Source organism: Pimephales promelas, chromosome 17, assembly GCF_988280905.1.
Source record: "Pimephales promelas chromosome 17, fPimPro1.hap1.1, whole genome shotgun sequence".
Taxonomy (NCBI): Eukaryota; Metazoa; Chordata; class Actinopteri; order Cypriniformes; family Leuciscidae; genus Pimephales; species Pimephales promelas.
In genome coordinates, this window is record NC_142785.1 from 31,589,276 (window position 1) to 31,603,900 (window position 14,625).

At 39.1% G+C, this 14,625-nt stretch overlaps 1 protein-coding gene across 2 annotated transcripts in view; it reads right to left on the minus strand.

The window, feature by feature from the left end:
- Nucleotides 1-14,625, minus strand: part of dock1 (dedicator of cytokinesis 1) — a 269,281-nt gene that overhangs the window by 180,755 nt on the left and 73,901 nt on the right. For both annotated transcript variants that reach the window (XM_089122368.1, XM_039651460.2), the window contains exons 23-25: nt 14,049-14,157; nt 7,299-7,369; nt 3,088-3,194 (exon numbers count right to left, since the gene is read on the minus strand). In XM_089122368.1, coding sequence (XP_088978494.1) covers nt 3,088-3,194; nt 7,299-7,369; nt 14,049-14,157 — 287 coding nt within the window. The remainder of the gene's footprint in view (nt 1-3,087; nt 3,195-7,298; nt 7,370-14,048; nt 14,158-14,625) is intronic.

Genomic DNA, 14,625 nt, shown 5'->3' on the forward strand with positions numbered 1-14,625 from the left:
ATTGATAAAATACAGCACAAATAAATGCATGCATAAATGACTGAATACATTTACATTTAGAGAAGTGAAATGCACAATCACAGGCTTTATGGGGCTCTATGATTTCATATTGACACGTGGCACCAATGTAAAGACTAGATTAGACTTGACTTTGATCCAGATCAGCAACCGCAGGAATGAGCGAGAGTAACAGTCATGCACGCTCGCCTTGGAAAACAACCATTAAAACGGCATATTAGCATGCTGTCAAACAGAATGCAAAAATTAACATCAGACTAACGCTCATTAGACAGAAATGAAACCTGAAATCCTCTACATCCTTTGCATGAGTCAACAGTCACGTGAAGCTTACTTTGGCTAAATCTTTGTTTACAATAATTCAAAGTTGACAAATCTGTGCTGAAGTATAATGAAACACTCACACACACACGCACGGGCACTACTCAGAAAAACAACAAGAAGTGACACCAGCCGCGAGCGCGCTCAACACATTTGTTCAGGTTAGACAAGCCCATTTGTGTGTAATTTATTCCAGTGGAGCAGTTGGCACTGGGAAGCGTGTGCTGGAGGAGTCCTTCAGTGAGACACGACAAAAAGATCTACAGCTCAACAACTTTTCAAATCTCATTTTCCCACAGACTACTGGATCCAATAACGGGTGAGTTAGAAAGACCAGCAGCGGCTTATAAAGATCTAGAAGAAACTTCAGCAGGGTACACATTACTATTATACCAGCGGCTTAAAAAAATAAATAAATAAAATAAACACATACAATTTTTTTAAAATATACAAACAAAAATTAATTAAATGATTTTTTTTTATAAATTATATAATGTAATTATATACAAATACAATTATAAATTTAAATGCATTTCATATACATGAAATATAAATATAGGTATAAAATTACTATTTAAATTGCATGACAAACAAACAGTATTATGTTAACAAAACCATGAGTAAATTCAGTTAAATAAAATAAACACATACAATTTTTTTAAATATACAAACAAAATTTTTTTTTTTATAAATTATATAATGTAATTATATACAAATACAATTATAATTTAAATGCATTTCATATACATGAAATATAAATATAGGTATAAAATTACAATTTAAATTTAATTCATTTTTTTAATAATATTATTACAAATGTTTGTATATATTATTTTATATTATAACGCCCACAAGAAGCTACATGAAAAACAAACAGTATTATGTTAACAAAACCATGAGTAAATTCAGTTTAAAATGTAATTATAATTGTATATGAAATAACTAAAGAAATGTCCAATTTTCATGTACAAACTTGAGAATTAATCTTGCTGTGTTAAATGTATTAAAAGTATATACACAAAGCTAATGTTGCACATTTAAGCATTTTTAGCTCACAATTATTTATCAAATGATCAGATTATTTACACTTGTAAATAATTCATTAAATCCTATTTCTTTATGTTGTTCCTTATGAGAGCGAGAGAAACTGAAGTGCATGAGACGGTGCATGGACGTGTGATGAGTGATTTAATTAAGTCAGGACAGGAGACACATCCACTGATAATTACTGCTGAACGACGTGCATCTACTTACAATCGACCCGCAGAGCCGCCATATGTCGCTGCTTTAACACTTCACCTTGGGACGCGTCCAAACACGCGCAACACACACATATATGCACACAACACAAACTCAGTTTGACAGAGAACTGGTGCACATCGCTTACACACTCACATCTTACATGCACCATCAATCATGCAAATCCATAAATATTAATGAGAATTAGCTGGATTTCTGCTAGAAATACACCAATATAGAACTTTTTTGCAGACAACTGCATTAAACGTGGTAGCCACAAGTTTTATATGAATCTTACTGTAAATCAGGCATTTCTACAATATAATGGAGTGATACTGGGGGAAGGAAGGAAGGAAGGAAGGAAGGAAGGAAGGAAGGAAGGAAGGAAGGAAGGAAGGAAGGAAGGAGGGAAGGAATGAAGGAGGGAAGGAACGAACAAAGGAAGGAGGGAGGGAATGAAGGAAGGAAGGAGGGAAGGAGGGAAGGAAGGAATGAAGGAATGAAAGAGGGAAGGAAGGAAGGAAGGAGGGAAGGAAGGAAGGAAGGAAGGAAGGAAGGAAGGAAGGAAGGAAGGAAGGAAGGAAGGAAGGAGGGAAGAGGTAAGGGAGGAAGGAGGGAAGGAATGAAGGAAGGAAGGAAGGAATGAAGGAGGGAAGGAACGAACAAAGGAAGGAGGGAGGGAATGAAGGAAGGAAGGAGGGAAGGAAGGAACAAATGAAGGAAGGAAGGAAGGAGGGAGGGAATGAAGGAGGGAAGGAGGGAAGGAAGGAATGAAGAAATGAAAGAGGGAAGGAAGGAAGGAAGGAGGGAAGAGGTAAGGGAGGAAGGAGGGAAGGAAGGAGGAAGGAAGGATGGAAGGAAGCAAGGAATGAAGGAGGGAAGCGAGGGAGGAGGGAAGGAAGGAGGGAGAGAAGGAAGGAAGGAAAGAGGGAAGGAAGGAATGAAGAAGGGAAGAAAGGAGGGAAGGAAGGAAGGAGGGAAGGAAGGAGGGAGGGAATGAAAGAGGGAAGGAAGGAATGAAGGAGGGAAGGAAAGAGGTAAGGGAGGAAGGAGGGAAGGAAGGAATAAGCAAGGAAGGAGGAAGCAAGGAAGGAAGGGGGAGGGAAATAAGGAAGGAAGAAATGAAGGAGGGAAGGAAGGAAGGAAAGAGGTAAGGGATGAATGAAGGAGGGAAGAAAGGAGGGAAGGAAGGAAGGAGGGAAGGAAGGAAGAAAGGAAAGAGGGAAGGAAGGAAGGAACGAACAAACGAAGGAAGGAAGGAGGGAATGAAGGATATTCAATATTCAATATATTAATATTCAACGTGGGCAACCATGTAATCTTCATAAGGCTTCATATTTTACCCGTCAGAAGAGATGCACTTCCAGAAAACACACCAATCACAACATCGCACAACCACCAGCAACACACACACCATCATATAGCTGGTGTCAGACAGTGACCTTTAGAGACAATCTCTCTGTGTGTGTGTGTGTGTGTATGTGTGTGTGTGTGTGTGTATACACGTACCATGCTGAGTAAACAGGTCGCTGTGGACGATGTCAATCATGCAGTTCAACTTCTGCCTCACCAGATGCCCCAGAGGAACTTTGAGTATAAAGTCACTGAACAGCTTGCTGGAGAAAGACAGACAGACATGGAGGGAGGGTTAACACTGCTTAGTTAACACTAACAGGTGTGTGTTGAACATCCCTCTCTTCTCATCTCCACTTGCTGTTGAAGTGACAGCTCATATCTAAAACATGCTAAGTGCCAATGGTAATACCTCTCTATCCTCATCTGAATACACACACAAACACAAGCCCAGGGCACAACAGGAGAGCAGTGGCTCATTTTGTGGAAAGAACTGGCTCTAGAAGAAAGCAAGATGAGAGCAGTCGATGGCAGACGATGACAGAATTCAGAGATGGCCTCATTTAGTGTTTGTGTGGTCTGTGTGTGTGTGTGTTTGTGTGCGGGACCCTCGACCTCTCTGCTGAGCAAACACACTTCTATGACAATGAACTGTGAGCAAACAGTGCAATGCTAACAGTAACACACTGTGAACTAGCCAGGCCTTGAGTCATATTTCTTCCCTGATAGTGAATAGAGCTAAGCAGTTTTCCTGAACTGGTCCTTCCATCATTGGTCAGTCAAACAGACAGTCCCAAACATGCTTTTTTTCGGGATGCTCAGACAAAAAGATTCACAAACTGATCTGAAGTGTCAGTGTTTATCCTTTTGGGAGATTTAACATGCAAACGACTTCCTTATTTCTGTCTCTGCATATTAAACTGTGAAAAAAAAAACAAATAAAATAGATGTCTTCCTGATTGTTTTGCCCTACAGTTCCTTAGACCTGATTCTATATTAATAGGAATAAAAATATGACGGAAAGGAAATGAAAAGAGAAAGGTGAATGAGGATAACAAGTGGAAATAAGAGAGAAATACAAATGGGAAAAGGAAAATGGAAAGATGAGAAAAAGAGAAAAGGAAAAGAAAAAAGAAAAGGGGATGGGAGTGAGCCAAGAAAACAACACAAGGGAAAAAAGGAAAATGAAAAGGATATTATAGGAAAGGAAAGGAAAGGAAAGGAAAGGAAAGGAAAGGAAAGGAAAGGGATATTGGTAAAGGAAAGGAAAGGAAAATGAAATTGGTAAAGGAAAAGAAAGGAAAGGAAAGGAAAGGGACATTGGGAAAGGAAAGGGATATTGGTAAAACACAGGAAAATGATATTGGTAAAGGAAAGGAAATGAAAATGATATTGGTAAAGGAAAAGAAAGGAAAGGAAAATGAAATTGGTAAAGGAAAAGAAAGGAAAGGAAAATGATACTGGTAAAGGAAATTAAAGGAAAGGAAAGGAAATGAAATGAAATGAAAGGAAAGGAAAGGGATATTGGGAAAGGAAAGGAAAGTGTGCCAAGAAAAGGGAAATAAAACAGATATGTTAAAGTGGAAACAGAAAAGGAAGAGGGAAAAAGTAAAAGGAAAAGGTCAAGGACAAATTTTTTTTTAAAAGTTTATAAAATAAACATATGAAAAGGAAAAAAGGAAATGAAAAGGTAAAGGGGAGGGAAAAGCGAGTCAAGAAAAAGGAAACAAAATAGATTAGTAAACGCCAAAAGAAAAAGAGAAAGGAAAGAAAAAAAAGTGAAAAATATAAAAGAGAAGGAAAGGGAAAAGGAAAAGGCGAAGGGGAAGCTAATGGAGGCCAGGTTTGCTCCGGCAGTGCTGGACGAGCTGAAGAGACACAGGAGGGGTTTAAATCCTCTTAACCCATCAAACTCTCCAACACAGGGGAAGAACCACGAGGATTAAAGAACAAGGGATGAAAAGAAGGGAAGAACAGAACGAGGCTTTGCAAAGTGAGAGTCCACTTCAGTCAGGACACACACGGGCCTCTAAGCTGAAGCGTTTATCCGGCACATTTGAGACTAACTAGCTGTTAAATACACCATTAAACTAAATGGATTATAATATCTCAGCATTATATTAACCATCAACCATTCTCGTATCAGGTGACCACAAGTTGGCTGCAACTAAATGTACTTTATACGCACATATTTCCATTTATACGGTCACATCTCAGGCTAAACAACAAGAACACAAATCCACAAGATTCCCGCCGTTACAAAATGTCTTGTGAAAATGTCACGTCTCGGACAATTGGTTTAGTAAGGAAAGGCCATGGTCAGATAAATCTCAAATAAGCAGAAGCAGGATTAATACCGTCATCTCCCACTGTGAGTGTGTGTGTGTGTATGTGTAGTAAATTTAGCCATTACAAGACCCGCCTAACTCCATTATAATGCCACTCAGGGATGAACGCATTATCCAGACCAACACACAGGATGGAGTGACCACCACGTCTCCACGGCAACAGGATCACTTTGTGCTGATTGTGTGTGGAATCTAAAGTGTGTGAGAAACACTTGAGCAGCAAAGCAACGCAGTAATGATAATGACATGCGAGCAAAACTCAAACATTAATGATGATCAGATCCACAGAAACTTGTGCGAGGAACACTAAACTCGTGCGGATCAGACTTCAGAATTACACTCCTCATTCACACCTGATTTCATGAAGAGCCTCTAGAAGTCACTTAGATGGACAGACACATGATGAGAGGAACAGCTTGAGATGAAAGGCATGGGGAGAGAGAGACAGGATGAGGATGAACAGGTAGAACTAAAGAGAGAGAGAGAGAGAGATAAGAAGCAGGATGGAGAGAGAAACATGGAGAAAGAGACATGATGAGGACAACAACTGGGTTTTTTGTGTGTGAGAGAGAACATGAAAACATAAAAAGATGGGATGAGGAGAAAGAGACAGGATGAGCAACAATATTGTTTTATTCCTTATTCCTTATTTTTAGAGTTTAAACCTCAGAAAGACATGAATTGGTATGTTAATAAGCAATCTGTTTTCTTACTAACCCTCTGGGGACGGATTGGGCGGTAGCGCCCAAAATGACATACTTTTACAAATGTGTACTTATCTTTAAAAGTATTCATGATCGAGAGGTGCGGTCTTTCTTGCCGTCGACCTCGGATTCCGATGAAAACAGTGTTTACACACTTCCTTGTTGCGCAATACCACTACGTCAAAGGCCAATGAAATCGATGTTGTTTGGCAGATTCACGAGCAACAACCAATGGAAAAATTGCAGATGGAGAAATATTTTTCTTACCCAATCAGGGGAAGGTTACCATGACGTATTCTAGCAAATTGGAGGACTTTTTAGTTTTTCTTAAGGGGTGGTACTATAGTAAGGGATATGACGGAAACAGCATTGAGTGGTGGAGGAGACGACAGAAAGCGAACGGACGCATCGGGTATAAGCGCTGAGATTTAAATGAGAGACAGAAGAATTATAATATATATATATATATATATATATATACAATTATAGCATTATTTATTATTTTAGCACTTTTATGATGCGAGCAGTAAACGATTTACGTTGAAATAGGCTCTGGAACAATTATTGGAGAGTGATGAGGAGAAAGCATTGCTTGGAAAACGCCTGGGACTATTTGTAAATAAATTTAGATTTTTCATTGTTCTTTACATATTTTATTTAACAATTACAAATGTCTGACAAGCAAAGGCTTTGACAAATATATTTTTGTTCACTATTGTTGTGTGATTTTCAGAAATAAATGACAAAAATCGAATTTCCGTTTTTGAAATTCTCTAGTTTAGTGTACATTTTTCACTAACACTTCCTTTATAAACACATTACATGCATGCTTGTGTTAGCTTAGGGTCTTCTGAATCCATAGATACCAAACACATAGTGTTACATCTCCATTACACATAGTTTATAAGCCCATATGTAAAAATAGAGAAAACAGACCAAAAAGGGCTTAGTCCCCAGAGGGTTAAATTAAATTTAAAATAGTAGCAAAAAATAAACACAATTTAAATCAAATAAACCAAAATAAATGACAATAATAAATAAAATAAAATAAAAATAAAGGTAATTCTAAGTCAAAACGCACAGTAGGATAACACCTACATTTGTGGATTATTTTACAGATGTGGCTTTGGTGGGATTAAGCTCTTTAATCAGCTTTTATTTCAACGTGTTGCTCGTTCTTTGAAAGTTCTGCTGCAACACACACACTCTTCCTCATACTCGTTCTTTATTACATTTTGCCTGTGTGCATCCCTGAATATCATGGATATATGAATATTTGCTAAACACACGAAAGACACAAGCGTGATAAACTCACCTGAGCTCCTTTGGATCAAACACCAGTTTCAGATCGTTGACGATAGTTGGGACGTATTTCAGCGCAGCGCCCTAGAAGTTCACACAAACAAGGATCTATTAGTATAATCAATGATTTAAAAATTACATTAAACATTAAATAAAGGGGAAAATCATGGTTAGACAGAATAAAAAGTTTAACAAAATGTAGTGGATTGTGTGATTTTCTGATAAAAAGGTGCTGTGACATCACACTGTTATAAATAATTATATGAAGGCGTCAAGACCCTTATTTAATGATTATGAGAGACACTGGCGGCTGTGATTTTCATCAGTCTATTTCTGCTCAGAGAGAACCCAGCTGTGATGAACGGCCCAAGTGAGCGAGCGGTCAATAGTAGACGGACCGCATGCAGAGAAGATGGTTATGACACAAAAATACTCCAATACAGCCCGGGTCAATAACCAGAGCAAAGATGACCAGTGAACCAAATACATGTGTTTCCTTCTCCCACCAGCTAACACAAGTGCCAAACCGTCTATCTAGATATCAGTCACCAACAGCTCCACAATGTGAAATAAATTAACAAAAATGAATAAAAAAAAATAAAATAAATGAAAACAAAATAAAAAAATTACTAACTAAATTTTACAATGTGAATTGCAATGTCTGTAAAAAAAATAAAAAAATAAAATAAAATAAATTAAAACATCTAAATTAAAGCTGCAAGCAGCATTTAGCGGGGTTCAAGCATTTAAGGCCTTTGAGCACATAAGGCAATATAGCGAGTTTTCGTTTAGGATTTATAGGCTTTGAGTGTTTTGCCATAAACCTGCGAAAAACCTAGAACTAGTTCCCAAAAGTAACGGTGCGTTCATATGCTATGGAAAATATGATATTTTCCATATGTGAACTGGTATTTACCAGTGTGTTGCGTTCAAGTGCTTTAGTTGTCGTAATATGGTAAAGATGGAGATCCAGACCTGTTATTTAGCTAAAACTATTTTAGATTGCTGAAGTCATCTGCAAGAAAATGATTTATCAAAAATCAAACGGTAAATAATATGCTGTATATTTTCTAGATCATGAATAGTACATATTTTTACCATTCACGACTCTCGCTCTGCTCTCGGCCATTTTGAAAAGGTCAAAGGTTGTCTCATCTCGGCAACTCGTGCATCAAAATATTCTACGGGTTGCCCAGTGGAAAATACCACATGAGGGGGTGTTCATGTGCATTTGCACGTCGGCTTTTGATATTTACCATAACCATAGCACGTGAACGCACCATAAGTTTTGGACAAAATCCAAGATGGCAGGATTGAAATCGGAGATATACGTTTTGTCCGTCTTGACCCAGGGATCACAGTGATGTACAATACTTGAGTGCTTACTGTAGCACTACCTATTGGCCAGTCGGGTTCATACTTTGATGGGTTTTCCCCAAACTGAGGACTATCTTCTGCCCAACTTTCAAGTCTCTAGCACTTACGGTTTTGGTCTGCCCGATGCATTTTAGGGGAAAAGAAAAATTAAAAATTAAACAATTTAAAAACAAATTACAATTGGTTTTCAGCACTTCGTGCTTGAACCCCTAATAAAGAAAACAAGAAACTAGAATGTGCAATAAAATGTCTGTAAAAAAAATCTGAATGCGAAAAGAATGTAAATAAACAAACAAATGACCAACTAGAATGTGAAATACTGTACAATAGTCTCATCAACCAATCCGATTTTAGGGTTGGGTTTAGAGCTGGAGCCTCAATAACTGTCTGGTCCATATGGGTAGTTTCAGTTTTCCTGGACAGGGTTTGACAGGAATCTTTTTCAGGACCAAAAAAATAATAATTTAGGGAAACTTCCAGTTTGGCAACAATCAACATGGGAACGCTTTAAACCTTGTTAAATAAGAGACACAACTCACAGCTTCTTTCTAAAGCGGGCCACTGCTGTTCATCTGATAAATGTCAGATTTTATTTAGTCACACTTGAAGCCATGGTCCTGAGAGTGTACACATCTAGATATAAAACAGCTCCTTCCTGTTTGATCATCATTGTGTGAAATGTTGACATACTTTGAAATCATTTAAAAGAAAAAAAAGAAGGCGTCTGAAAGAACTCTGAACATTTGAGTCAACAGCGGCAGTGATGAATGTGATATGAAGTCTTGCTGAGAAATGAGGTCTTGGAGTTTACCAAAAAAAAAAAAAGTTAATATCTGAGGTTGTAACTTGTATTTTTGAATTGATGTGTTTTTGAAATTGTAACGCCAGTCAGATCAAGAGTTTTACAGCAATGAATTCACAGGTAGTCTGGCAATGGCTGAAAGTTATTGCACCGGACGAACACATTATAAGAAGCTGGACAGTTACTTCAATGCGAAAATAGAAAGCATCCGAAACAAAATTATAAATGTACAATCCGCTATTGTGTCTTATGATTCAGCTTCAATTATGGCCCCTCTAGAACAACTAAACCGCTTTACAACGATAGGACAGGAGGAGCTAAATAAACTTATCATTGCATCTAAACCAACAACTTGTTTATTAGATCCAATACCCACTAAACTACTGAAAGAACTATTACCTGCAGTGGAAGAGCCTCTCTTCAATATTATTAACTCGTCTTTATCTTTAGGTCATGTCCCAAAAATATACAAGCTGGCAGTAATAAAACCTCTCATTAAGAAACCGCAATTAGATCCAAATAACTTGGCAAATTACAGACCCATTTCAAATCTTCCATTTATGTCCAAAATACTTGAAAAAGTTGTGTCCGCTCAATTGTGCTCTTTTTTGCAAGAAAATGATATCTATGAAAAATTCCAGTCAGGATTCAGACCGCATCATAGTACAGAAACTGCGCTAGTTAAAATTACAAATGATTTACTTTTAGCTTCTGACCAAGGCTGTATCTCAATACTAGTCCTACTTGATCTTAGCGCTGCGTTCGACACTATAGATCATATAATACTCTTGGATCGACTACAAAACTTCACCGGTGTCCAGGGACAGGCATTAAGCTGGTTTAGATCGTACTTATCGGACCGTTCTCATTTTGTCTGTTTAAATGGGAAAAAATCAAAGATGCCTTTCTGCTGTTATCTCGGGACGCTTGTCCCGAGAAAAATGGCGTTCGTCAGGTCCAGTTTTGTGTCCAGCCTCTCACAGGGATTTCGGATGCCCCAACGCCTGTGATGAGACGACTCAACGCCTATGAAGAGACGACTCAACGCCTGCGATATGTTATGGCGCCGTTTGATTCATAAACAATATTTATATTTAATATTTATATTTAAACAATATGAATGTAAGCCAGAGGAGAACTGGCCCCCGACTGAGCCTGGGTTCTCCCAAGGTTTTTTCTCCATCCAATCTGATGGAGTTTTGGTTCCTTGCCACTGTCGCCTTGCTTTTGGCTTGCTTTGAGCTTGCTCAGTTGGGGTTATTTAGTGTTTAGCAATGTTGTTGATCTGTGTTGTGCTACTTTCATGTTATCACTGTGAAGCTGCTTTGATACAATCTGTATTGTGAAAAGCGCTATATAAATAAATGTGACTTGACTTGACTCGACAGTCTGGATCACAGATACGATCACAAGACTGAATATGCAATGTAAGGGAATAAAACATCTGGACTATAACCCTAACTGACAATTATATGCATGCTATGGATAAGAACTGATAAGACGGATAAACAAATAAAAATAAAAAAATAGAAAGAAAAAATAATAATAAAAAAATGGAAATCAGTCCAAAAACCGATTTTATCTAAAATGTCAAAATCATTTTACACATAATATTAAATCATCTTACATAGAATTAGAAACAACGGATGATTATATTTCTGTAGGTCAATAAACAAAAATTTCAAAAGTTGGATTTGATACAAGTCGTCACATATGCTTGCATACACACTGTACATAATTAGAGCCAGAATAACACTGCCACAAACTCACACCATGAATGGATGGATGCATGGATGGATGCATGGATGGATGCATGGATGGATGCATGGATGCATGGATGGATGGATGGATGGATGGATGGATGGATGGATGGATGGATGGATGGATGCATGGATGGATGCATGCATGGATGGATGCATGGATGGATGCATGGATGGATGCATGCATGGATGGATGCATGGATGGATGGATGGATGGATGGATGGATGGATGCATGGATGCATGGATGCATGGATGGATGGATGGATGGATGCATGGATGCATGGATGCATGGATGGATGGATGGATGGATGGATGGATGCATGGATGGATGCATGGATGGATGCATGGATGGATGCATGGATGGATGGATGGATGGATGGATGCATGGATGGATGCATGGATGAATGGATGGATGGATGGATGCATGGATGGATGGATGCATGGATGGATGCATGGATGGATGGATGCATGGATGGATGGATGGATGGATGCATGGATGGATGGATGGATGGATGGATGGATGGATGCATGGATGGATGGATGCATGGATGGATGGATGGATGGATGGATGCATGGATGGATGGATGGATGCATGGATGAATGGATGGAAGGATGGATGGAAATCATTTTGTGTGTGTGAGTTTGGGGCAAGGCTATCTGTTTCAAAGACCAATAACAGGCTTTTCAAATCCTTTTTTCAACACTATAGGGAGGCTAACAGTTAGTTAACAACAGAGCTCAACAAATGACACACGTTCCCTTAATTTCCCTCTAAAACAATAGAAAAAAACAGAAAAAACTAACTCAGCAGGTGCAGTAAAAACTGACTTACAGAAGTGTAAGCCCATGTGAACACAATGTACATCAAGTTGCCGTGCCATTTCACTCACGCCGCCTCTCGCAACAAAGCTAGCAGAGAGGAAAGCACATTCCCTCCCTGGCCGTTTCACACGTGCGTCTTACCAACATCAATTTTTAACTTTGACAAAACCACTAAGATCTGGGCCACCGGCACACCTGCATCACTTCAGGCTGACTCACGACCCGTCCAGAGGGCCTGATCCATAGTGACAGCCGCAGAGCGTGTGTGTGTGTGTGTGCGTTAGACCTGAGGTGTGTTAAAGCAAAAAGGAAGTAACAGGAAAGGTCAAGGACAAAAAAAAAACCTGCACACAAATGGAGGAGGAGGAGTGGAGAAACAGATTTAAGGAGAGGAGGAGAGATAGAGTACCTTGAGGAGAAGCTAAAGAGGGCGAACCCAGAGCCACAGTGGACAGAGGAGGAGGTCAGGTGACGAGAGACACACACACAAACACACACTTCAACAGATGAAAGACACACACATCAATATTTATGTCCTCCAGATGAAACAGATTGTCTATTAACTTCAGTATTTTATTCAGTATTTATTACCGTCAGGGAGTATACATACATCGTCTGTCCCTAAATGCACATCAAAAATAAAAGAATAGTTTGACTTCAGTTTCTCTTTGTGTCTCGGTGGGTCTAGCTATGCAAAACTATGTCAAGCTTGGCACAAATTATACCAAATTTCATTGGTTGTCACGCCTCTTAACTGACATTGATGCATCAATTTTGAATATATGGATGTGCAAATGAATGTTGAAAGCCACAACAAGAGATATTCAGTGAGTAATGATCTAAATTTCAGATTTTTCCTTACATAAGCCATCATAAGATTGAAAATCTATACACACACACACAATGATGTGAGTTTGGGGAAGGGACAAACCGTTTAAACAACAAATAGCAGGCTAGGGGAGCGTTTGAAAACAAGTAATTATTTTCAAATCCTTTTGTTAAAGGTGCATTGCGCAAGTCTCTGAGTTTTTGCAGAACTACGCCCCCTCTGGCGACAAGCGAAACTGCAACCAGGACTGCACACTCTCGGACAACACACACGCTTGCACAAGCTGTTCATAACCAATTTTTTGTTACAGTCATAATGTCTTCAGAGGTAATAAAGTTATAAATCTGCAAGTAATTTTAAATATATGAAAAGCATTTGAGGAAATTACAGTATGGGTAGTAGAAAACTTTGGTCTATCTATCTCCATGTTGAACTGTTGTATGTGTTTACTGTATCCACTTATGATTGTGTTATTATGAAAAGTATTACGTTCATAAACAATATAAGTTATTACTTTGTATAGGACCCGTTTGAGGCCTAGAGCCGACCGGAGATCTCTCCATTTGTCGAAAGCTTCCCGATGTCGACTCTCGTCTTATTCCGACGCCTGGCACTAGACACAAGTTTTATTTTCTTTGTCTTACGTGGAGTTTGCGTAGGGGTTTGGAATGAACTACAAACCGGTCTCTTTGAATCCATCTTCTACTTTTGTGGAAAGTTGACTAAAGTTTTGTCGCTCGAGTTGTCTTCGCTGATACGGAGAATGGCGGCAAATACACAAACCTGCCAGACATCGCCAGGCGAGCGTGAACGCGCATGACGTCTCGCCCAGTCTCAAACTCCGTCCCGAATCCCTCTTATTTATTTACTGTACAGGATTATAGTGGCGATCGCAGTGATCAGAGAAGGGCTCATTCAGCACATCAGGCGACCGTTAAAGCATGTATGGGCTATTTTTTAACAGAAATGTTGCGCAATGCACCTTTAACACTACTGTCATGTTGCTATGTCATTTGTAGGCCTTCATTGTATGTAAAAGAGCAGCGTGAACATTCTCAGAAACATCTTATGTGTGTGTGAAAAGAAAATCCAGATGTGTAAATGACTGAATTTTCATTTTTGCTTTACTAATGCAGCGTTTAAATCATCAGCTGATCAGAAAGCGGTCTCACCTTGACCCCGGCGGTCCCCTCAGCGCTGCTGTTCATCATGGAGTTAAACGAAGTAAAGAGATTCCTCAGGGACTCCATGAAATCACTCTCGCCTTTGTTCTCGTAGAGCCTGAAGGAAAACACACAAACAGCTGATGATCAGTGGCTTGGGCAGCGAGAATCACTTCATCTAAATCTTCAGAGAGCCAACAGACCGGTCTACATGTGTTTGGTATGCAAATCCATGACATCAAACTAGCCGGAGCCATACAAATCCACATCAAAAACAATGCATCAAACTCCACACACACACCTGTTCACTGGCACCTCTAGACTAGCTCCTGATTACAGGCTGATCAGACTGATGAATTGCTCTGTAATCTAGTTTGAAGGGCAAGCGCTGACGGGCCTTCTCGGCATCACTCCAGCGATCCACACAAACACCAGGAGAATTTCCACGTTCATGCATTCATTAAACGCAGCCTTTGCTGATGTGATTAGCCTTAGCAGACTCTGTGTGCTCTGGAGTCAGATATCCTCACCCTCATCCAGAGCATTTACATTAGACCAGCCCTCCATCAAAACACACACACACACA